The 25000-nt window shown below is 49.6% G+C and overlaps 1 protein-coding gene across 1 annotated transcript in view; it reads right to left on the bottom strand.

Moving 5' to 3' along the window:
- snx29 (sorting nexin 29) overlaps positions 1–25000 on the bottom strand; it is a 114151-nt gene that overhangs the window by 37544 nt on the left and 51607 nt on the right. Inside the window, exons 16-18 of the mRNA XM_062525873.1 lie at positions 11687–11803; positions 7536–7591; positions 5433–5514 (exon numbers count right to left, since the gene is read on the bottom strand). Coding sequence (XP_062381857.1) covers positions 5433–5514; positions 7536–7591; positions 11687–11803 — 255 coding nt within the window. The remainder of the gene's footprint in view (positions 1–5432; positions 5515–7535; positions 7592–11686; positions 11804–25000) is intronic.

Genomic DNA, 25000 nt, shown 5'->3' with positions numbered 1-25000 from the left:
AGCGGTAGTGGTTACAGGGGGACGTTCCCGCCACTGCTACACCCCCTGCACTGTCAGCTCCTGGGGAAACGGCTGCCATGAATAATGGAAATCCGCACGCTAGTGAGGACTCAATGGCAGTTGCTTTATATGTGCATATTCAAGACTGATTGCCGAGGAGGCTGTTCGAGTTGAAGTTATGTGACTTATATAAAAATGCCTTGCTTTTGTTGCACAGAGATAGTAGGCCTTTACGGACACACCAACAGGTATACACACACACACACTCTCTCTCTCTCTCTCTCTCACACACACACACACACACACACACACACAGCCTCAAACTATATGCCATTCTGCCTGAACCACAAACAGTGGAATTACACTTCCAGTTCACACTCAAGGTCTGTGAGGAAAGGGAGTGGGAGAGCTTGGGAGAAAACCTTACGAGTTATCAAATCTCATTAGCCTAATAAAAACATGGGAACTTTGCAGTGCTGACTTAGTTGGGAGGCATTTGGCTCAGTTGAGTTTTTTCTGCTGATCAAAGGGAATGGCTCATTTAAAAATCCCACTGAATTCCGAGCGAAAAAGGCTTTCGGAGTACTCCGCAGCGGCGGAGTTTCCTCTCCTGGCGGGCGCCCGACGCTCCGGTCCCCGCCGCTGGAGCACGGCGAGTTCAGTCGCGCTGCCAGGAACTCTCCGGAATAACGTGGCCGAGCCACGCGGCATTACCATACATTAGCTTCCCTTGTCTGCAAACACGGATTTTCCCTTTTGCGACACATAATGGGTGCTGTCAGACAAGAACCAGCCCGTGTTCTAATCCCATCAGAACTCGACGGAGAGTCGGGGATCTCATTAGCGAGGTTAAGAAGAGAGTATTGTGCTATTCATTACCCCCCTCGATTAAGTGGGACTCGGTGCTCTCTGAACAAACATGGCCAATAATTTTCCTCCCACATTAAATCATAATGCTAAAAAATGCATGGGGTTGCGTTGCACAATGTTATATAGGGCCAATGAAATATGCATGACGTTTAGTGTTCTCGCCGTATACTGTATGCAGCAACTGTGATTTCTGGCGCTTTCTTGTCGAGATCGGCCCTGGCAGGCTGACAAGGCGTTTTGAGTAACAGTCTAATCATTTTATGTACATTACATCTTGGAATCGTCTCTATGCTCCTCCAGCTGAGAGCAAACACTGTGTTGTTTTGTTCGTTTCCCTAGACAACATTTTTCCAAGGATGCTCCCCCCCCCTCCACACACACACACACACACACACACACACACAAACAAAAAGAGAAAAACAAAATACAGCCAACCAGACGATAGCCAGCATCTGCCAACTCAGCCTCTGGGAATTGACCATCTGATTGTGGTCCTAAATCGGAATGCCAAGCGAAGAGAAAAGAGGGGATGAGAATGGGAGGAGAGGAGAGCAGATTACAGAAGAAGAGGACAAGAGAAGAGGGCACGAGAGAGAGAGAGGGCGATAAGGGAGCCAAAACAGAGCAGAGAGGGAGAGACAACAGCAGAGGAAAAATGAAGTATAAAATGACACCAAATAGGGAGAGGAGGAGGACAGGACCGCAGAGGAGAGGAAAGAAAAGAAGAGGGGGAGAGAGAAGAGCGAGAGAAGAGGAGAGGGAAAGCGGAGAGGAGGAGAGTGAGTGAGTGAGTGAGTGAGTGAGACGGAGGGGAGAGAGCAGCGGTGTCTGTGACCCAGATGACTTTGAGCTCTGCTGCTGTCACTGATAACAGCAACAGTGCCTGGGAACCTCTGCTAGCCCATAATAAGTTACTGCTCGCTGCCACGGCAATGCTGATTTACAGGGACAGTTACTGGAGCAGAGTAGCACCATCATCGGCCACATGGTGCTCTCAGCCACACACACACACACACACACACACACACACACACACACACACACACACACACACACACACACACAGGTAGATAGACAGACAGAGGCACAGACACGACACACTCTCGCTCTCTCTTACACAGACATGCAAGCATGCACACAATCAAAGGCAAGGGCTCACACACTTGCTCACACACACACACACACACACAAACACTGAGACAGCGTGTTGCCAGTGAACAATAACATTAACGGCAGTGTTCTGTGGAGAAGACTGCCTATTGATGAAGTGAATCAGATCCACATGACTACTTAGGGGTCCTCACAGCAGTAAACAAAGGCCATTTCTCATTTCATTGTTCTCGTTATTTCAAGAACAATGCTGTGATAATGAAGTCATTGCTACGCTTGAAGATTGATTCCCAGACAAGCTAACAAGAGGAAGATTTGCCATGATCATGTGCATGGTAAAGGTCATACGTACACCTACGGATCATTATCGCCAGTGCTATAAATATGATTTACGATCCAGCGGATGTGTATGTCTCGCTATACGGCCAATTGACAATCCCCGATCATGAAGATTCAGGGCGAGGTTGTATATTACTGATGAGTCTCCTAATGGAGTCAAACTGAAGGGACTGGAGCAGGGTGCTAGTGGGTCGAGGAGCGTGCTCAGGAGCGCTGGGAGGCGGCAGGCTTGGGTTGGCGGTGGAAATGCAGAACTCTGCGCCGCCATAATACGTTCTCATTAGAGGACAGCAGGGAGAGAGGAGCGACGTTCCAGCAACGTTCCAGCTTCAGCGAGGCAACTAAACCACCACAATAAGAGCGGGGAGCGTTTACGCTACAGCCCCCCCCACCCCCACCCCCCCGCCTTCCCCCCTCATTCCTGCTTTCACTCCTCTTTTCTCTGCCCATCTCCCTCTCTCATTGCCACGGGCATCCAATTCCCTTCCAGCCTTTTATAAGGAGTCGTTGTGGAGCGGACAGAGGGGAAAGGCACGAGGAGCGGAATCGGAGAGATGCAAAAGCAAAAAGGGGAAAATAAAACACGGGCAATTTCCCAGCCAGGATAATGGGCTGTAATCTAGCGACGGGAGAAGCCCCGACATCAGTGGCTCAGCCTGGTTCTCTTCCCCTCCTTCCTTTCCGTTTCTTTCTCTCTGTCAGTTTCTCTGTGTGTGTGTGTGTGTGTGTGTCTCTCTCTCTCTCTCTCTCTCTCTGTGTGAGTATCTCTGTCTCTCTCTGTGTGTGTGAGTCTCTCTCTCTCTCTGTGTGTGTGTGTGTGTGTGTGTGTGTGTGTCTCTCTCTCTCTCTCTCTCTGTGTGTGAGTATCTCTGTCTCTCTCTGTGTGTGTGAGTGTCTCTCTCTGTGTTTGTGTGTGTGTGTGTGTGTGTGTGTGTGTGTGTGTCTCTCTCTCTCTCTGTGTGTGAGTATCTCTGTCTCTCTCTGTGTGTTTGAGTGTCTCTCTCTCTCTCTCTCTGTGTGTGTGTGTGTGTGTGTGTCTGTGTCTCTCTCTCTCTCGGTTAGCCTCCAGTCTCCAGCACAGCACAGTGCTGCCCCTTCCCTCCTCTGCTGCCTGCTACTGTTTAATGGGCTTAACTGTGAAGCCGGAGCAAGAACTTGCAGAGACAGGAAGTGGGGTGAAGGAGGACTAACTGTGGCAATCCACCGAGGACACAAGCACCTCTACAGAACCCCACACACAGGAACCATCCACTTGTCCTCATTATTGACTATGCCATGACTAGCGACTGACGCAGAATATGATAATCATCGTTAAGGACAAAGGATAATAGGGAAGGATGCTGAACAGCTGAAGGATGCAACAGCTGAAGGGTTATAGCTGCTCTATCTGAATTCAATCTCTTTAACAGACTCACTCCGGCAAAAGCGGCCTGAGTCAGCTGGTTTTCAGTAGCAATGTTCACACCTCGGCAAAATATTGATTAAATTGCATAAATTATTACCGACAAGTGGGCTTAATGTTAAGTGTTAATGATGACACCGTTTCGGTCATAAAACATCAGGATGAGAAGCCAGGGGCAGCCATATCATCTCACCGCACTGCATTAATGCAAGGTGCCAGTCACCGCAACCATCTTGACTGCAAGCGCAAGCTTATGATGTATTATGGATATGGGCCTCGACACATCCCCAGGGAGCAAAGGAGGCGAAGGGGTTTGAGCGCGAGGTTAACCCACTTTCTCTTTTCCAAGAGAGCCCAGACTCAGCAGTTTGGGCTGCCCGAGTTCCTCCAGACGTCCTGCGGGTCCGAGACGCGGTAGAAAGAGAGAGAGAGAGAGAGAGAGAGAGAGAGAGAGAGAGAGAGAGAGAGAGAGAGAGAGCCACTCGCGCGAAGAGCTTGTTCCGGAACACGGGCTATTTCGACCCCCTCTTGGCACAAGCACGAACCGAGACTGTGATTTGGAATTCCTGCAGAATCCAGATGGTATTCAGACATGGGCAGAACCCTCCCTCGACCCGTCAGTTTTAGGTGTTGTGGATATCTTTTTTTTTTGCGACTCCTGTCTCCCTTTCTCCGCCTGAGTAGACGGCTTCAGTCAGCGATCAATCATGTCCGTGTGTTATGCCGGCCTTGGGGGAGGGCTCCTGGAGAAACCCAAAACAATGGGGAGCGCTTTCCATCAATCACCACCACGGCACACAATAGGACCGTTTCCACTGGGACCTATTACACAGCCCAAGTGCTGATATTGTGAGCAAAAATATTATGGAGTGAAGTGTGTTTGTGTGTGTGTGTGTGTGTGTGTGTGTGTGGAGGTGGGGTGCAGGTAGATGCCAGGGAGAGGAGGGATTCAATAAAATTGCAAAACAATGAAGAAATGAGACAGAGTGGTGGAGGTGGGTGGAGCAGGGGGAGGAGGAGGGGGGGGGGGGGGGGGGGGGGGGGGGCTTTAGGGGGTTCCCATCGCAATTAAATATTACGGGGATTCACCGCCCTGCCAAAGGAACCCCGGGCTGCTATCTCAGGGCTGGAGGGAGCGGGGGAAGAGGGGTGGCCGAGACAGCGAGCTGATTGGCTGCGGCGAGGGAGCTCCCAGAGAGATCATGGCTGTCACCGTTGCCGCGGCACTCGGCTGCTGATGAACGAGAGAGCGCAAGAGAGAGGGAGAGGAAGAGAGCAAGACATAGAGAGAGAGAGAGAGAGAGCGAGGGAGCGAGAGAGTGAGGGAGGGAGGGAGAACGCGAGGGCCTCACCTCCGCTCAGCGCTGGGTGATGAGTGCTGGCGTGCTCAACTGGAAATTACACGCAAAAATTGTTTGGTGTGAAGGATGTGTCGGAGTGCCCTTCACATGTATGTCATGCACTCGTGTGTGTGTGTGTGTGTGTGTGTGTATGTGTGTGTGTGTGTGTGTGTGTGTGTGTGTGTGTGTAGGTGTAGGTGTGTATGTTTCAACAGTAATTGAATGTAATGTAGGCATGAAAGGGTAGAAAAGACAGCAGTGTGTCATGAGGGCTAGAGATCATGTATGGGAGAATGAGGGTGGTGTGTGTGTGTGTGTGTGTGTGTGGTGGGGGGGCACACTCCTGGGTATGTAGGTGAGAAATTACACACCTGGTAAACATGATATGCATTGGCAGCACGTCCCTGCAGAAATACGGAGGGGATCCACACGTTCACCAGAGCTCGGTTGGTTCTGCAAGAGAGAGAGAGGGAGAAGAGAGGGGGAGGAAAGAGAGAGAGAGAGAGAGTTATGGCGCTATACAAAGTGAGAGGAGCGGGAGAGCGAAACGTACAGAGTCTGAATAGAGGAGGGACACAATGGTATATGCAGACATAGAAACGGCAATGACACGTGTCTATTGATTCCAGCGAGCGGCGCGAGGACATCTCGCAGTTCTTCCAGGGACTTCGACTTCAAGGACATCTGGAACTTCAGTCTCTCTCACAAGTGCTGCAGGAGCTGGGGAGAGACATGCACAGCTGTACAGCCTCCTATCTTCTAGTGCTCCATTTCAGCCTTGTGCAGAAATAAACATTTAAAAAATAAACTTTTTCAAAAAATATAACCTTCAACTGACCAACTGACCGGGAATCAGTCCATGTAGCTAACCCTGATTTAACCCGTGAGTGTCCTGATAACTTTAGCCGACGGCATCTTCGGGGCTCGCGTGAACGGCCAGTGTCGTGTTGGAGGCCTCCGTGCCCGGCCGCGGTGCGGTACGGTACGTGAGCGACAGCCTCTTGTATGTTTTAATAGGATTTGGCGAGGGCCAATCCCGTGGAACATGCTAAAGGATTTTCAGGAATCCAATAATTCTGTAGAGAAGTAGCCTAATCCAATTCCACCGCGAGGGGGAGGGAGGAGGGGGGAGGGAGGAGGCGCGCTGATGCGGCGTCTGATGGAGCGGCAGAGGGCCGGACTGTGAAACAAACCCAATGAAAAACCCGCCAATTTCATTAAAGTGAGAATCCCTGTAGGCTCCCTCATACCGCAGCATCTCTAGTGGAAAATTACGAACCTTTTTTTCGAGGGGTCCAGGTAGAGCTCTTTGAAGACAGAACTAAAAGTGCCAGTTCTCCCCCCGCCGATCGGAGAAAAAAAAGAGAGGCAATTTTGTCCTTAAAATATGACTGTGAAACATCTTCGGGCTCTGCTGCACTAATTTAGCGGCTCTAAAAATCGGGTAGGATGAGCGGCAAGGGTGGGACTGGTGCTTTTGAGAGCACCAAATGAAGGGAGGTGTGCAGTTCAGAGGCCTTTCAAGCTACAGCTAGAGGAGAGGAAAATAGAAAATGGCTGTCATCTCATCTCGCTCTCCCCCCCCACAACCCCAGTTTTGGGTCGTTAGCAGTTTTTTGGCGGAGCGCCGAGGGAGAGTTTTGTGATCCTGGCTCGCACGGGGACGACCTGCCGCCACAGTGTCAGGCACAGTCTGTCCTCTGGGCTCTCTGTGATCGGGCAGCGAGAGAACTAACACCGTACGCGCGCGCGCGCGCACACACGCACGCACGCACGCACGCACGCACGCACGCACGCACGCACGCACGCACGCACGCACGCACGCACGCACGCACGCACGCACGCACGCACGCACGCACGCACGCACGCACGCACGCACGCACGCACGCACGCACGCACGCACGCACGCACGCACGCACGCACACACACAGATACACAGACACACACACACTCAGACACACAGGCACACAGACACGTTCACACAAACACAAAAACACACAAAAACACGCACACACGCACACACACTTCTGTCACCAGTTCCTTATATAAAGCCCCATGCAGAAGTGAGCCCACACTGGAACGGGGCAAGGTGTCCCATCTCAGTGTGATCGTGTCACAGGTGGAAGGCCATCTGAGAACATCAGACGGAGAAACGAGAGGGGACGACCTGACGACAGCTCAGTCGCAATATTTATCACACGCGCTCCAGATCCATCCGTTAACATTACTCACCTGTGCACACCAAAGGTACAGAGGCATTTGAAAACGACTGCGTAAGACACGGGAATACAAAACGTGTCGTCTGCGATGCAGGGAACATTTTTCTGACTGGGCTTGAAATAGGTGAGATCAGAGGTTCAAGTGGCCCGTCCAAGTTAAAAATGAACAGCTTGACACAAACATTAACAAGACATTATGCAAATGCGGGATGATTTAAGAAGAAAAAAAAAGACGCTTAGAGAGGCTCCACTTACGTCTCAAAGTCTGACAGGCTCGGGTCATCAGACGTCTGACTCAAGTCCCCAGGCATCTTCATCCCCACGTGGAGAGAGAGGGAGATAGAGAGGGAGAAAGAGAGAGGGAGAGGGAGAGAGATGAGAAGAAATCAAGAAACAAGGTTAATTACTGGATGTACCCTGACCATCTCTTTTTCGGTCTCTCTCACAGACTCACAAACATACACACACACACACACACACACACACACACACACACACACACACACACACACACACACACACACACACACACACACACACACTAAAGAGGGAATGAGACAAGAGAAGCAGCAGCACATGTCCCTGTTTGCATCAGGTGCATGCAGCAGCCTCAGATTAGGATGGTGGAACAGTCATCCCGCACTGGAACTCATTAAGGCCATTAGCCTGGGCCTGTGTGCGGCTAATGGGGGCCATTAGCGCTTACAGTAATCACCTGCACCTCGGCCCATTACGGCTGATCCCAGACCAGTGGTAACGATGCCGGGACGAGAGCGCCAGGCGCGGGTGAGTGATCATCTCCCGTCGACACGCGTGTACATCACAATGACACTTAAACAGGAAGTGACAATCCGGACATGATCGCCTGAATAGCGCTGGGGCTATTTATCAACAGCTACCATTAAGGACAAAATACTACATCCTTGACAGGGACATTTCAAATATTGAATAGGAATCCGATGAAACTGTGAAGTCATCATATTGCTCTGAGCTGAGTGATACTACTACAAAACCACCAGCCACGCACATTGTAAATAAATACATTAAACCTACTAAACACACTTTGCAATAGCGTTTCCATGCCTCCTACACACCTTTTGTTACCAGATCTCTCTGAACTCAGAGTACTATATATCGAGGAGATGCATTAGCTTTCAATAGCTGTGGAAACAAGTGATATGTAATTGAAATCTAATGAGGTTATTATCCAGGTAAATACTCCCCCCGAGACACATTCATAACAGCCGGATAGAGGCCGGGACACAAAATGGCGCTTTCAGCATCCCCGATATTGCCAGGCAGTGAATGTCCAATAACGGAGTTTAATATTAGTGCAGTTTTGGTAAGCCGCTGTGTATTCGGGCAAATCCATCCTCAGTCAGGAATAAAATAGAGGAGCTTAGCAACAGAAATGTCTTACCCGCCTACTACTATAAACCAGACCATAATAATCCCCCATCCGGCACTCAATCGCACTGTAATGATGGATCATTTTCTCCCATGCTTCTTATGTGTGTGTATGTGTGTGTGTGTGTACTGTATGTGTGTATGTGTGTGTGTGTGTCTAAGGTCATGTGTGTTTTTATACAATTGGACATGGGGGGGTTGTGGGTGTGTGGAGTAGCTGTGCTGTGCACCAGCGTGTGTGTGTGTGTGTGTGTGTGTGCACGTGCGAGAGATGTGTGTGTATGAAAACAAATGAAAGTGTGTCCATCAGCTCCTGAGCGTGAGCGCGACCACAGGCTCCCGGATTTGTGCATCTGTACCTGTGTGTGTGTGTGTGTGTGTGTGTGTGTGTGTGTGTGTGTGCACATGTGAACGTGTCTCTTCTCCGCACACTGCTGTGCAGGAGGCACGACTCTGTGAGTGTGAGTGAGCCACTGTGAGTGTGTGATGAGTGTGTAGGTGCATGAGTGAGTGAATGAGTCAGTGAGGTGAGTATGAGTGTGTGGTTTGTGTGCGCATGTGCCGGCGTGTGTGTGTGTGTGTGTGTGTGTGTGTGTGTGTGTGTGCCTACGTGAGTGGTTGTTTGTGTGTGTGTGTGTGTGTGTGTGTGTGAGTAGTTGCATGTGCTTGAGTAGTAGATGTGTGTGTGTGTGTGTGCATGTGTGTGTGCGTGTGTGTGTCTGTGCTTGTGTGTGCGTGCATGAGTGGTTGTGTGTGCGTGTGTGTGAGTAGTTGCATGTGCTTGAGTGGTAGGCGTGCGTGTCTGTGTGTGTGTGTGCTTGTGTGCGTGTGTGTTGAGTAGTTGCGTGTGTGTGTATGCGTGCATGTGTGTGTGTGTGCACACGCAATCCTGCATCAGCACTCCATCAGGGCAGCAAACTGTAATCATGTGCTGCACCGGGCCAGTCACGGGCGGCAGGTACAGTAATGCGGCCGGGGAGAGATAAGAGGCCCAGGGGTCGGATCAATCTCACCCCCAGCGAAAGAGCAACCTGAGCGGGGAGCTTCAAGCACCGCGTCCCCCCCCGCCTCCACCCCTCCAATCAGCTGGACCCAGCTTCGATCCCGCTCCGCGCTGTGCTGCACTGCCCACAGACTGTGGCCTGGAGAGGGCTATCTGTTGCAGAGTACACGACTCTGCTCAGTGACCAGGACAGGAGGAGGGGTGTGTGTGTGACTGTGACTGTGTGTGTGTGTGTGTGTGTGTGTGTTTGTGTGCGTCAGTGTGCTTTTGTGAGTGTGAGGGGATGAAGGGCATGACTGGACATCATGGGCCAGGTGGTTCAGTGTGTGTGTGTGTGTGCGCAGCACATATTTCTGTGCAAGAGAAAAGCTGAATTACCGTTGAACGGAGCTGTAGCTACAGATTATGTGCTCTAAATGTGTCTTTGTGCATGTCCTGCAGTTCATCCATGTGAACATGACTCAGAATTATATGTTACTTTGTTAGTGTGCATGTGTGTGTGTGTGTGTGTGTGTGTGTGTGTGTGTGTTTGTGTGTGCATATGAGGGTGACAGCGCTATTTGTGACTGTGTGTCAGGAGGAGAGGTGATTTCACCAACCTGAGTAAGTGCAACCCTTAGGCTGTAAACGGGGCCAGAGGCAACACTGTGAGAGAGTAGAGAGAAGAGGCAAGGCATAGTCTCTCTGGCTCAACACAGACGCCTGGAAATGTAGACACCGGTGAGCATGAAAAAGGAGCCGGGCTGCTCAAATGAAGTCCGCGTACGAGCACTCATTTACCTGGCTGCCCTTGCGTGCGCTCTCTCTGAAAGGGCAAACCCAATTTCTAACTGCTCTTAATGTCACCCATCACCCCGGTTCTTTCGCCGCAGATCACTCGTTTTCCCTGGTGGGCGAGTGGAAATAGAGGCGGCGCCGCCGATGATTATTTTTCGGAGCGACGGACTCTCGGCGAGGTCGACGAGTCGGAGGCGACCTCTCACCCGCCTCCCGCTTTTCAGAGCGACAGGCCCGGCTTTAAGAGGGCGAGGCGGCGGTGGGAGCAAGGGGCTGCCACGACACCGCCGCCGCGGCCAGTTAGCGCGTATAAGTCACGGCGGGGGAAAGGGGACCCGGCAGATCAGTGGCTCGATTGATGTCTCGCGGAACTAAATTGCTCTCGTGTCGCATCTGACAAATGTGTTGGGACGCCAGATGCCCTTGAGCGGGCGACCATGTGCTGGGCAGGTGTGCGCTTCCACGTCCACAGAGAGAGAGAGAGAGAGAGAGAGAGAGAGAAATATAGAGTGAGAGATAGAGAGCTAGAAAGAGAGAGAGAGACGGAGAGATAACTGTCAGAGTGATACAAGAACGAACATTCTGTGTGCTAGTTCCTAAAAAAGAAGCTACTCTGTAATTCTGTGTGTGTGCGTGTGTTTGAGTGTGTACTGTATGTGACTGTCTGTGTGTCTCTCTCTTTCTTTGTGTGTGTGTGTGTGTGCGTCTCTCTCTCTCTCTCTCTCTCTCTCTCTCTCTCTCTCTCTCTCTGTGTGTTTCTGTGTGAGTGTGTGTGTCGGGGATGTGTGCATATATCTCGGTGCCAAAGACAGTGAAACAGAGGACAATGGAGTGCATGTCCTCACTGAAGGTTTGCGTGTCTGTGATGGAGAGCAGGTAGGAAGGGAAGAGAATAGGCCCCTGGGAGGAGGGGAGCGAGGCGGAGGAGGAGGAGAGCGAGGAGGAGGAGGAGGAGGAGGAGAAGGAGAGGATAAAAAAACACACACCAAAGCACCACTGACCTGGATGCTTTCTGTGAAAGACCACCAACAGAATAGAGTGAGAGAGTGAGAGAAGCAGAGAGAACGAGAGCAGAGAAGTAGAACAAGAGAGTGCCTACTGAATGGGACTGATGGAGGGGGGGGGGGGTAAAGGAGGAGAAAGAGACAGAAAGAGGGAGAGAAAGAGACAGCAAGGGACAGAGGGAGGAGGGGGGCGAAGAAGAAAGAGCTCCACTCACCGGTCCACGGAGGTCAATGAGCTCCTGTCTCATCTGGCTGATCAGGTGGTCTTTGGCCATGAGCGAGCGATACAGCCTCTCATTAAACTCAATCAGCTCGCCGTGCATCTCCGCCACCTGCAACACACACGCACACACACACACACACACACACACACACACACACACACACACACACACACACACACACACACACACACACACACACACACACACACACACACACACACACACACACACACACACACACACAGAGAGAGGAGAGAGAAAAAGAATCAGATCCAGGTGTGTAACAATGTAATTGGAGTCTAAGCCTCTGGCAAGGAAACCCTACTCGATCACTCTGCATCTGTCTGCGAACGCAACAATAAACAGCACACAGCACACAGAACTCTATCAGTGCAGACGTGCCATGCACCGAGAATTACAGTTTACAGGAGGCATTTAGAGGCATTCAGCATCCCTAAGTGGCTAATTAAAGCTGTATAATGTAGCCTTTTGACATTTGAATTCGACAAAGTGTCCATCCCACTTGCATAGCAATTGCAGGGTGGCATTTTTAAAAAAAATAAATAGACAGGATTTTACACAAACAGCGTTGAAATGCAGATTTGGGGTTCCTTTTTTTCAGCCAGAGATTTATCAGGAGTCGCTCTCTTTTTTTTCGGACGTGAGTCAGTGCTGTCAGTCAGGCTCGGCGGTGGCAGCTGCCCCTCCCTCACCCCCCCACCCTGAAGCTGCTTTTCCACCTGCGGTTTCAGACTTAAGAAGGTGACTCGGCTGCAGAGGGCAGGTTTTTAAGCACGCGAGTCACACGGCGCAGCCCGACTATTTTCATAGGAATGACGGTCTCACGGTGGATTAATGGGTTTGGGGGGGATTGGGGGAATGTGGAGGGGTGTGGGTGGGTGTGTGTGGGGGAGGGGGGGGCGGGGAGGGCAAGAGGGAAAGCAGGAGCGTTCAAAATTGCTAATCCAAAAATAAAAATTCCACTCGGGTTGGGTTTTTTTCTCTCGACGACACGATTCAAAAAAAGTCGGGACGAGGGAAGGGCTAGTGTCGGAAGCTAAGGTGAGACTGAGAAAAAAAAAAAAAAACCCAGTCACGCAATGCGACGGGGCTGGAACACCGACGTCGGCTTCATCATCGTCGTCGACGGCATCATCGTCGTCATCTCCGATCCCCGACTGCTGGCAGAGCCCGAGCCGCCGTCAGCTGTCACGCCGGCAAAGTGACAGCGACGCGGAGACGGGTCGCTGTCAATGGCGGTGGCGGCCCTGCCAGGCAGCTGCGGCCTCTATTCATTTGTTTATGGAAATGAAGTGTCAGTGTGCATTTGGGCCGGGCACCGCGCCGCATGACAAGTGAATTATGTCAGCGCCGGCAAAAAAACACACAGCGGCGAGGGCTCTGGCGCTTCCCTTCAAGAAAGTTCTGTGTTACACAGGGAAAGTGTTTGAGTGTATGTTTATATATACAGTATATGTGTGTTTGTGTGTGTGTGTGTGTGTGTGTGTGTGTATCCCGGTGAAGTTCAGAGTCTGACAAGGCAGTGCCAGTTAAGGGGGAAAAGCAAGCAACAGAGCAGAAAGTTGTGCACTCACCCCAGACGGGGGCCGTATTTCACTAGTCACAGTCTGCTCTGTAGCGCAGAGCTACAAGGAGCAGCTACAACAACGGCTTTGGCGGGTCAAGGGCAGCCTGAGTAGAACAGACATCCCACATCCCAATGCTAGCCTGTTCATCACAGCCCATATTCAGCCAAACCACTGCCTTCAGGAATGCGTTATTATTAGTAATAGCGACTGGGAGATGTTCCTGTGTGCGGCTAGATGATGGGCGATTACTGTACCACTTAGAGCGGCTAGGAAGTCAGTGGGTATTTACTTCGTCATTATGCGCTCCGTAAACAAACTTGCGGGTCGTTGGTGCAACTTCCTGAAAAAAAAAAAAAGAAGCAAAACTCATGGGGGCTCTATCAATCAGCTGAACTAATCAGCTCATTGCGAGCCCTGGAAGTCTGCTCCCCCCGATGCGCTTTTTAATGAAGCCGGGCTGTCGAAAACCTACACATCTGCCTGGCGAGCAATTAACTAATGGGGCTTGAGAGGAGCAACCCGCTGAGAACCCTCCACCTTCAGCACCCATAACAAAACAACAGGCCTCGGCAAATATCGCCACGACCCGCCGCCGACAACTTCAAACGGCAGCTTCACTTGCAGCGCATCCACCACTTATGACATCCCCAACCCTCCCCCCAACCCCCACCACCCCCCCACCACCCTGCATCCCAAGCTTTAAATAGCTTCCGGTTGCCTGCCGATTGTTAGCTTTAGGGGGCCGATTCGCAGCATATCTATTTTCGCAGTGCCGCTTAGTTTTGACAATTTAAGATAGTGGATGCTCGGGACTTCAAAATGCTCTAAATTAATAAATAAAGAAGTGACCTTGTCTTAAACACATGAAAAGCCCGGGTAGCGGAGGCTTGGCGCAGCGAGGCGCGTTTAGTTATTTATTTATTTTGTCGCCGCGGCGACGCTCGCTCATCTGCCGTCGCACTTTGAAACGGATTTTGCATTTCAACAAACCAAGAGCGAACTCGTGGCCCCCTTGATGTTGCTTAAAAAAACGGCAGACGAGATGAGACAAAGAGGGCACGCTAATGCACGCACACATAAACACACACACACACACACACACACACACACACACACACACACACACATTACACAGAAGCACAGAAAGTCACAAACACACACGGAATGCTTGTCGCATATCCCAAACAAGCAGTCGTCACTCTAATCCTTTGACAGAATCGAACCAAGCTGCGCGACGCGTGCGGAGAGACGGGGCAGCGAGATTTTATTTTTATCCCTCGTATTTATTTCCTCTATCCAGCTATTTCAGAGCCGCTTTTATCTTAGCTCCTTTTCCGCGAGAGCGCCATACAATGCACGAAGCAGGACTCGCACGCTGCGCTCCACTCCACGCCTGCTCTGGCTCCTGGAGCCTTCATCACAAAAGTCCCACCGCTGATCTATCATCAGCTCGACCCTTTCCCTAATGGCGGACCAGACTCCGAAATGGAGCGGACACAACAGATCCCTAATCAGCGTTCTCGCTCAATGAGACATGACTTCCAGGTACAGCACATCCCCAATCCTCCACGCTCCACCCAGCAGACTAAGCCATTCATCATTCCCGTTTATTTATTTGTGGCCTCTGACTCTCCAGTGAGACCGCACCACCTCCCCCCTCCCCCCCCCCCCCTCCCAATCCCAGACGAAAAAAGGAAAGTTCATTTTAATCGTGCGGAAACCCAATTAATTTCCTGCCCAGAGAGAGCTAATCAGTTTGTTATTTTGTTGGCTGACTCCTTCACTCCAGCATGGAGGACACCTCTCCCTCCCTCCCTCTCTCCCTCCATCTCTCCTTCTCCCTCTCTCTCTCTCTTACCCTTTCCCCTTTCTTTTTTTAGCATTCCAGGCCTCCACTTCCAATTTGCCTGAGCGGGGCAGAAGGCTCCCACTGTTGCGACAAACCATCACGGCTCATTACGGCGAGACCCTGCCACAAGCTCGGACTATTCATCTGCTAGCATTACAAGTGGCCCTGGCTTCCCTCGCGCTGCCGGTTCCGCCATTCGCCCAATCGGCCCAATCAGAAGCACCCAGAAATGGGGCCGGTGAAACAAAGCCCAGCTGCATGCGTGTGGCTCGTCAGAGTGCTAATTCGGCTCGATAATGGAGAAGCCCGACCAATTCAGTTTGACGCACGCAAAAAGACGGCAGGTGCTTAATATGCAAATGAGTTTCATACAATAGAATATGCATATGGAGTACAAGGACACAGCCTGGTGAGCGTGATGGAGGAAAAAAAGATTCAAACGCTGCGTTCATTATTCCGTTCTACTGCAGTTTGTGTACCTAGGGCTTAGAGATATGCAGATGGAGAATAACATTTCGCTGCGTTTTTGTTACTGGTGTGAGTTGCAACAATAAAATGAGGTTGTTTTTCTTATTTGGTTCAATAATTATTGCACCCAAGGGAATTTCGCACAGATCGATGGTCTGACAAGGATGTCGAGCCACGGTGTGTGTGTGTGTGTGTGTGTGTGTGTGTGTGTGTGTGTGTTTGTCTGTGTGTGTGTGCGTGTGTAGTAGGGTCAGTTGGGTCATTACAACCAGTCACCTCCATCCTAGTGATGCAGATGAAAGTGCAAGGCCAACACTACTCCCATGCACTTTAACTACACTGCATCAGCAGTAGCCCCAGAGTACAACATTAAAGGGGCGCAGCGGCCAGCTGCTTCCTTAAACACAATTTCACAGGCCGGAGCCAAGTCCGGCGAAAGCGCCCCAGGTATGTGTCGGCCCCGCGTGAACTTGTGACCTTCATCCCGAGGCAATCCTCTGTGCTGCTTGATTAGCCGCGCGCCCCGCCACCTGAGATCCAGCCTCCAGCTGATTCCATTTCGCTTGGCCGAGGAAACCCCAATCCCAGATCAAAACCCGAAAAAATTTCCAATTCCATTACCAATCCTCTTACGGGGCGGCGACAAAAATTTCACAAATTATTTTCTTTTTAAAACCCTAGGATGCCACATGCGCATGCAAAAACACACACACAAACACACACACACACACACACACAATAAAGGGAAGGAAGGTGGCTATGCGCAGCATCATAAAGCACATTGGTCATACTGTGTGTGTGTGTGTAGGAAGAGTTCATGAAGAGAGCTTGGATCCTCCAGGAGGAGAGAGATTACCAGCGCGCCGTATGTTGCTGCCATGTGGATCACATCCGCTGTGCATGAGAGAACAGCATGCTAGCATGCATGTCTCCCTCTGCGTGCGTACGTGTGAGCCAGCGCTCAGGAGTGTGAGCAGAAAGCCCATGGACGCACACACACACACACACACACACACACACACACACACACACACACACACACACACACACACACACACACACACACACACACACACACACACACACACACACACACACACACACACACACACACACACACACACACACACACACACACACACACACACACACACACACACACACACACACACACACACACACACACACACACACACACACACACACACACACACACACACACACACACACACAAAAACACATCCAGATATTCTACATTAGTCTAAGTGCTTGTGCGCAGGGCTTCACCCAAACAGGTGCTGCTCAGATACAGGTGCTCCTGACAGCCTGACAGCAAGCACTCGGCATGTCAAAAAGAGAGAGAGACGGAGACACAGAGTAGGAGGGAGACGGCCTGAATGAGTGGAAAAGAAAGACAGAGAGGGAGACAAGACTGAGTGACTGAGTGAGTGAGTGAGAGATTGAGTGTGTGAGAAAGAGAGAGAGGGAGGGAGTGCATATGAGTAAGAGAGGGTGAGTAAGAGAGGGTGACAGGGAGAGGGAGAGAGAGAGGGAGTGCATGTGAGTAAGTGAAAGGAGTAAAAGAGGGTGACAGAGAAAGGGAGAGAGGGAGGGAGAGAGGGAGAGAGAGAGAGAAAGTGTGGCCAAGCTGAGCTCTAATGCCTGTAATTGGATGCGAGTCGAGTTTGAATGCAGACGGAGAGGACAGGCTCTGCCAGCAACAGCAGTGAGGGAAAAAAAGAGAGTGAATGAGGAAAGGGATGGAATGAGAGAGAGAGCAAGAGATATATCCCAGACGGAGGTAGAGAAGGGAGAGAGGGGAGGAGAGGGGGAATGGGGGATGAGGGTGAGTGTGACTGCAGGTGGCAGGGTATGACTCTAGTTTACACAGCACTTCCCCATCACCACTAATAGGCAAGGAAGTACACAGTAATGCCAGTGTGAGTTAGCGAACGTCTCTCTGTGTGTGTGTGTGTGTGTGTGTGTGTGTGTGTCTCTGAGAGTCTATTATATATGTATATGCTCAAATGTGAGGTCTACATAAGGGTACATTCTTTATCATTAGCACAGGAAAAAACAGTATCTGTGTGAGTGTGTGTGTGTGTGTGTGTGTGTGTGTGTGTGTGTGTGTGTGTGTTAGTGCATGTGTAAAATATCTATTTATGTGTGTGTGTGTGTGTGTGTGTGTGTGTGTGTGTGTGTGTGTGTGTGTATATGTGCAAAATAGCTATTTCTGTATGTGACGAGAGACTGCATTAACACAGACATCAGCGGCGTCAGGAAAGTGTGTGCTCATGTAGTCAGCTGAGGGGCGGGAGGGCAGCTGGCACGGAAGACAATAATAGCAGGGACAGCACGCGCAACAGAACTCCCTCTAGCCGCCAACAGACTACAATCAGCGCTGCTGTGCTAATCAGAATTTAGCATCTCCCTTTTAGCACACTGGCTGGCTCCATGGAATACAAAACAATAACCGACTGAATTCCTATTAAGTGGGCAGAGAGCCTCTCTATTCGACTTCACTCGAGGTCAATCATCATTATTCGCTCCTCTTAACCACTCAATCAATTAATCGATCACCTCGGGAACCGTTGAATCACACGCTGATTCCTTTACTCAATGACATGCGCGAGGAAAGCCCTTATTCAGAATTGTATTTCCTATACTATACATCTTCCTAAACGTCCTGTCCTAGGACCTAGAGTGTTAAGGGATTATGCATTTTGAGTGGATCGCCATTATGGAACAGTGCCAGTGACATGCGACGCAAAAAAGAGAGGAGAAGAGGAGGTGTGTTGGAGTGGGGAGGCGTCGAGAGAGAAAAGGAGATGTGTGCGTTGAGTGGTGGGGCGCTGGGCGCTGGGCCTGGCCTGGCCCGAGGGCTGAGAGAGAATCAGCCGAGCGACAAATGCGTGTAAGTGAGAAAGCAATCTAAACGGGAAGCGATGGCTCAATCTGTCTGTGGACAGAGTGCAGTGCAGATTCACAGTCCTTAAGCAAAGACGCACTCTCCCTCTCTCTCTCTCCCTCTCCTTCTCTCTCTCTCTCTCTCTCTCACACACACACACACAAACACAAACACACATACACACACACTCTTTTATCTCCTGCTTTAAGACACACCTTACAACCAGGCAGCTGAGGTAAAATGCAGGTTGCCTTGGGTCAGCAAAACTAGACTAGAGAGATAGAGCTGTCCAAAGCATTCATACTCAGACAGGCACACGCACACAAATCGTCACTCTTGTACTAGCTTGGGTCCAGCTGAGTGCACTTTACCTGTGCCATGTGCATAAGCTGGCATCAAAAACACTCCAACGATGACCGTTTCACAGGGAGCCACTGCCTGCAGCGGATTTCACCAAAATAACAGGCTTTTTGAATCCATATCCGATTCCATTTTTGTCTCTAATTTGTGCTTTTTGCACCTCGGGTAAATAAATTAGAGGGCTTTCTGCACACGCTGCGAGAGCGAGAAAAGTTTCAAAAGGGGTGGTGGAGGTGTGTGTGTGTGTGTGTGTGCGTGTGTGTGTGTGTGAGTGCGTGTATGTGTGTGCGTGCGAGTGAGTGTGTGTGTGTGTGTGTGTGTGTGTGTGTGTGTGTGTGTGCGTGTATGTGTGTGCGTGCGAGTGAGTGTGTGTGTGTGTGTGTGTGTGTGTGTGTGTGTGTGTGCGTTCACACCATCAGACAGTGCAGCGGCAGACTGTAAATATCAGCTTTCAGCAGCGCCTGATAGAAATGCACATGCTGAGTGTTTCGCGTCTCATAAATTACCGGCCTCCAGCACCTATACAAACACTGCAACACTGGGCACTGGAGAGAGGAGGAGGCTGGGGGGAGCCGGGATTGGCCCGCGCCGAGGTGCAGGGAGGTGGGCTTGGGGGAGGTCAACGGGGAGCCTCCTCTGCTGACGTGTCCTGGTTGTCCATGCTGAGGGGGGAGACGAGCCATTGTGGAGACAAATAGACCAGCCTGACCTCTTCCTGCTTTTCAATACCTTGGTCAATACCTCTCTCTAGCCATGCAGAAGACAAGGGGGAGGGAGAGAGAGAAAGAGAGAGAGAGAGAGGGAGAGAGAGAGAGGGGGAGAGAGAGGGCGGGAGAGGGAGAGAGGGAGGGGGAGGGAGAGAGAAAGAGAGAAAGAAAGAGAAAGAGAGAAAGGGAGAGGGAGAAAGAAAGAGAGAGGGAGAGAAAGAGAGAGAGAGGGGGTGGAGAAAAGGATGTTGCTCAACCTCCCTTGGTCGCCATGCCAACAGACAGGAAGTTGGCTGGCGGCAAGCGAGACCCTGTGGCTCTCTTATTCTCCGCAGCGATGCTCGGGCACTTGAACGGACACGAAGGACACGGTCACCGCGCGGACAGACCCTCTGCACTCACACTACGCTCACACACTCAGGGCCGCCGTGCCACAGAGGAACGGCCGGATGTGGGTAAATGGGTCAGCAGAAATCGAGAGGGAGGACACACGGAGAGGGAAAAAAGTTTTTCGGAACGTTTTTTTTTCGGAATCAGCAGGGAAAATGGCGACCCTGTGAGTGGATCAGACTGAGGCGGGTTCGCGCTCCGAAATGTTCACTTATGAGCAGTGTTGGTCATCTTACTTTAAAAAAGTAATTAGTTACCGTTACAAATTAATTCTGCCAAAAAGTAATTGAGTTAGTAACTCAGTTACCACACTGTAAAAATAATTAGTTACTCAGCAAAGTAACTGACGTGAATTTTGATGTTCTATAACGCTATTACGTTCTATAACATCTTTAACGTCAAACATATTTATTATAGCCTAACTGATTGAAGAATAAAAACACAATTATTCGGTACAATTAGTGGGTGGAAGTCAGAACGTGCGCATGGCATCCGCCCACCCAGCCGAGGCCCGGGGTGGCTATCGGGAGATGCGGGAGGATTCCAAGTGGGCCGTTAACGTTTTGGGCCGGTCTGATTATTGTGAGCTTAAATATATTGTTTCTGACGATTTGCTGCGCTCTCGCGGCACTTCAGCAGCCAGGGCTGTGCGGTCGCGGAAGATACGTTCAGTTTCAGTGAAGTAGCCCTGTGAGAAACTATAGAAATCCTACAGACAGAGAAAGTGCACATTTACTTGTCACTATTATGTCTATAAGCTATCGTGGCAAGTTCGCTACATATGTGCAAATGAAATGGCTTGGATTTGGTGAGTAGCCTATTCAAGTCTTTTTTCCCCTCCTGAAGTTGGAAGTGGGCCTATAATGAATTATATTTCCAGATTCCACTCTGATGTACAGTATCTTGGTAGCTATGCCTAGTCTGTCAAGGGTGATGGCTAATAAACATTTATTTATTAGCTCAGGGGGAGGGTATTCCTAGCCTGGTCCTAACCATCCCATAATACTACCATTTCATTTCGTATTATGGTCTGGAATTTCTTTGCTCTGAAGCGCTTGCAGGAAGCGGGAAGTAACGCCCAGTTCTGGTTTGAATTGATTGGACAGCTCTCACCCAATCGGCGATAGTTACTCATAACGTCATCGTCACAAGCGCCCTCCCCCTTTCGCCCCCACCAACCCGTCTCTTCGTTTATTGGCTGCTTTCTGGAGGGGGGGCGTTCTGTTACAATTCTACCGAGCAGAATGCTCCACAGAGGAGCGCGGCCAGACTCGTAGTGGAGGCAATCCTTGGCCGGAAGTACGTGGATGGCTCGCGAGGCTAGGGTATTCCATCCTACATGATCCTATCCAGTGAACGCGCTTCATTCAGCCAAATTGTAGTAACGCGACGCTTTAAATTCTCAGTAACGATAACGGCGTTGCAACGATGGGAAAAGTAATTAATTAGATTACTTCGTTACTGACAAATTAACGCCGTTAGTAACGCCGTTATACTTAAACGCCGTTACTACCAACACTGCTTATGAGTCCGCGCATGGAACGTCTCCGGGGTGTCGATGGCAAAATCGATGTGTGTGGGTGTGTGCGATCACTCACCCACTCCCACACACATCCAAACACATCCAAACACAGCCACACACATACACACATACATGTACAGTACACACACACACACGGAAGCTCATAGTTTCTCCTGAGACACTCGAGATCGGAGCCACTCTCGAATATAGGTCAATAAACTTAAAATAGCCCGGGTGGAACTAAGAGGCAAGGGATGAAGTTTCCGACACCAATCAATGAGAATGGGGAGTCCTCTCACATTAAAATGCAACAGCCCCATCACTCTCCATCACCCACACCTAAGAATAGATGGATGGCTATACTTCATCCTTCACTCTGACTTCTACGGCTATGAATAGATGTAGGTTACTGGTACCACAGCTCCATTTCAACGACCCCATTCCCCATTAGGTCTTGATGTGGGCAGGGGGAGGAAAGAGGGCCCACATATCGCTTCTCTCAGGAGACAATGATCTTTAGCATTATGGGATATTGGGAGGACTCAGAAGGCGAGAAATTCGCCAGACACAGAGGAAGTGCGGACTCCAGTTAGGGAACTTTTGGAGCTTACCTCATGTCCTGTGTATCGGAAAAGCTCAATTGGAAATGTCAGAGACACTGCTGAACACATGAATAAATGAGAATTCTGAGGGAAAAACTCCACAGTACATAAATACATAAATAAGTGAAAGGCGAGTTTTTCCCCAAACATAAGCAGAATTATGACTCATTAAAGAAATATAAACACATACATGAATTATTCATGCCCAGCTCATTATCCAGGGTCATCCTTTCTTTTTTTCCCCTCTTGTGTCTGTCGCTCTCTCCCGGAATCACTCGGGTGGCTGTAACCACCACCACACACACACAAACACACAAGCACACACACACACACACACACACACACACACAACACACAACACACAACACACACGCACGCACAGACACACTAACCTCAAATTAGCACGAATGTGTGCAGTCACAGAGAGAGGATGCGCTGTCACATTCACCTTAAGCAACCCAGCCATCGGAAGAAAGTCTAAAAACTATTCCTGCAAACCCACAAATGCTATGACATTTATCCTGAACCTTCAATCATAGACACAGACAGAAGACCCTGGTGTCATAAGCAGACTCATTAACCAATACCATAATTTCCCAACTATTAACCGAGGTTTATAAGTTGATTTTGCAAAAGTTCTTCAGCTATGATGTTAATTCATGGGGCCGGGCTTCATTACATTGCATGTAAATGCAATGTACTGTTATTCTTATTATTATTATTATATCTTCCGACCAAAATCAACGATCAAAAGCTCTAGAACCACTGAACCGTTTGACGTCATTCAAGCACTCCTACGAAGGTCTTGAAACGGAGATTTGTTCTATTATTTTTCACATTTGTGAACTTTATACTTTTTGAGATATTTACGATAAAAGAGTTTAAAATTCCCATAGAGTTTACATTGAGACCCTTTGGCGGCAAAGACTAATTGTTACGTCAGTGCTCAGCTGTCAGTAGCCTAATCAAGGATCTCTGATCCACAGCCATGCCACCAGCACTGCGCTAAACCAGGCTAAACGTGAGTTACGTTACGTCTACTCATTAAGCTGTAACAGCTGTGAAAACATTCTACCATGCCACAGCTGTCCAGGACGTTATCGTCTTGTCTCCACTACTTGTTTATATCGTTACAGTAGCCTAACCGGTTTGCTCTCGGTAACGTTATTAAAAGCTAAAGACAATCTAACCTAACGGCAACGTAAACACTGTATTTAGCAAACGACAACCAAACTTGCTCAAGGCTAACGTTTAACGTCGGGGTAGGCTGCAAGGCGAACAGGGCTTAGCAAGCAAGTCGTTTCAGCTATAGGGACTTGCCAGCCAGGCAATAATTTAAAGCTTTCGGTATCATTCACAAATTAAAAACCTAAGCTTATTGTACATTCCTATTAGGACAATCACACACCTGGAAACACTTCGAATAACATGTTAGCTCATCCTGTAATATGTGTAGCCTACATAAAATATCCTACTGTAAGCTAACGTTACATTTGCTAGATATCCTGTTGCTGCATCATCGTTGATTGGCGTTGTTTGAGATTGTATTCCGTATTCCAATGGTGTCTAACAGACTACACGATTTCAGCCCGATTTTGCCATGATTGTGTCGTGGCCGACGAATTTCCATTGTCGGGTCCGAATTTTAAAGTCGGGAACGACGTTCGTAGGAGGATGCGTCTTGTAATCTGACATGTTCAACGACCCGCGATTTATTGTCTGCGACATTCTAAGACGTTACGACCAAAAGTCTAGCATGTTTGATTTTTTGGGGAATCTCCTACGACTCCCGTGTTGACACTGATACTGTGACGACACACGACGAGAAGGCAACGATAAATGATCTTGTAATGTGGCCACTCTTGCGGCCACGACACTGCATGATTTTGTGGTTCTCTGATCGCCTAGTCTGACATGGTCAATCGTAAAAGATAATCGTGAAAGACAAAAAAGTCGTGTAGTCCGTACAGGCCATAAGTCTATAGCCTATGGCCTACTTTTAACCTGCATTAGTGTAGATATGAAGGCTGTGTGGACACATTACACGATTTCAGCCCGATTTTGGCCCGAATTTGTCGTGACCGACAACTTTACAGCGTCGTAAGCGATTTCAAATGGTCGGGCACGACATCGAACGCGGAGTGAATCTTATAATGTGACATGCTTCACGACTTGCGATTTGTCGTTCACGACGTTCTAAAACAGCCCGACAAAAAGTCTGGCTTGTCAGAAATTTGACGGGAGTCGTATGACGCGACCGATGCTTTCGGTGTATGTGGCCACTCTCCCGACCAAGACGCGGAGAGGTTTTCATGGTTCTAAAATCGTATAGTGTGACATAGTAGATCGTAAACGACAATCGTGAGCGACGAAAAAAATCGTATAGTCTGACCAGGCCTAAGCTATCCTACCAGTCGTTTCACTGTAGGCTACTAAAGTGTCAGCTCTTGCAACTCGTTTGAAGTTGGCACCTTACTGTACTCTTTCTTACACATGTGAGTTTCACACCAAAAGTACATGCATCACCAGTTGAGCTTCAAGGCTTTGTTTTGTTTTGGACACAACAGAGCTCACTAGTTCTTCCGTCTGAATGCTTCATGTAGTAGAGCTCTAAGAATAAGCATGTGTAGCCTGGGAGCTGGCCATGGTCCTGAAATGTCCTGGGACACTAGCTGACAACCGCAACAGAGAAGATGTAATGTGAGCTCAGAGCTACTTGTGAAACGGAGCACAGAGACGAGGTGGGAGGCTTCCCCATGCTAAAGCATGCCATGTGGACAGGTAAGGGCTAATGCAATCTCCTAGAGGCAAAGATGACGGTTGAGCGATTGCTGTCAATCATCCCATATGGACAACTCACAAACCTTGTTTAGAAAACATAATTTCTCTCAAATGACAAGACCACAAAAC

This window comes from Sardina pilchardus, chromosome 22, assembly GCF_963854185.1.
Source record: "Sardina pilchardus chromosome 22, fSarPil1.1, whole genome shotgun sequence".
Classification (NCBI taxonomy): domain Eukaryota; kingdom Metazoa; phylum Chordata; class Actinopteri; order Clupeiformes; family Clupeidae; genus Sardina; species Sardina pilchardus.
This window is presented reverse-complemented; position numbering and strand designations above follow the sequence as displayed.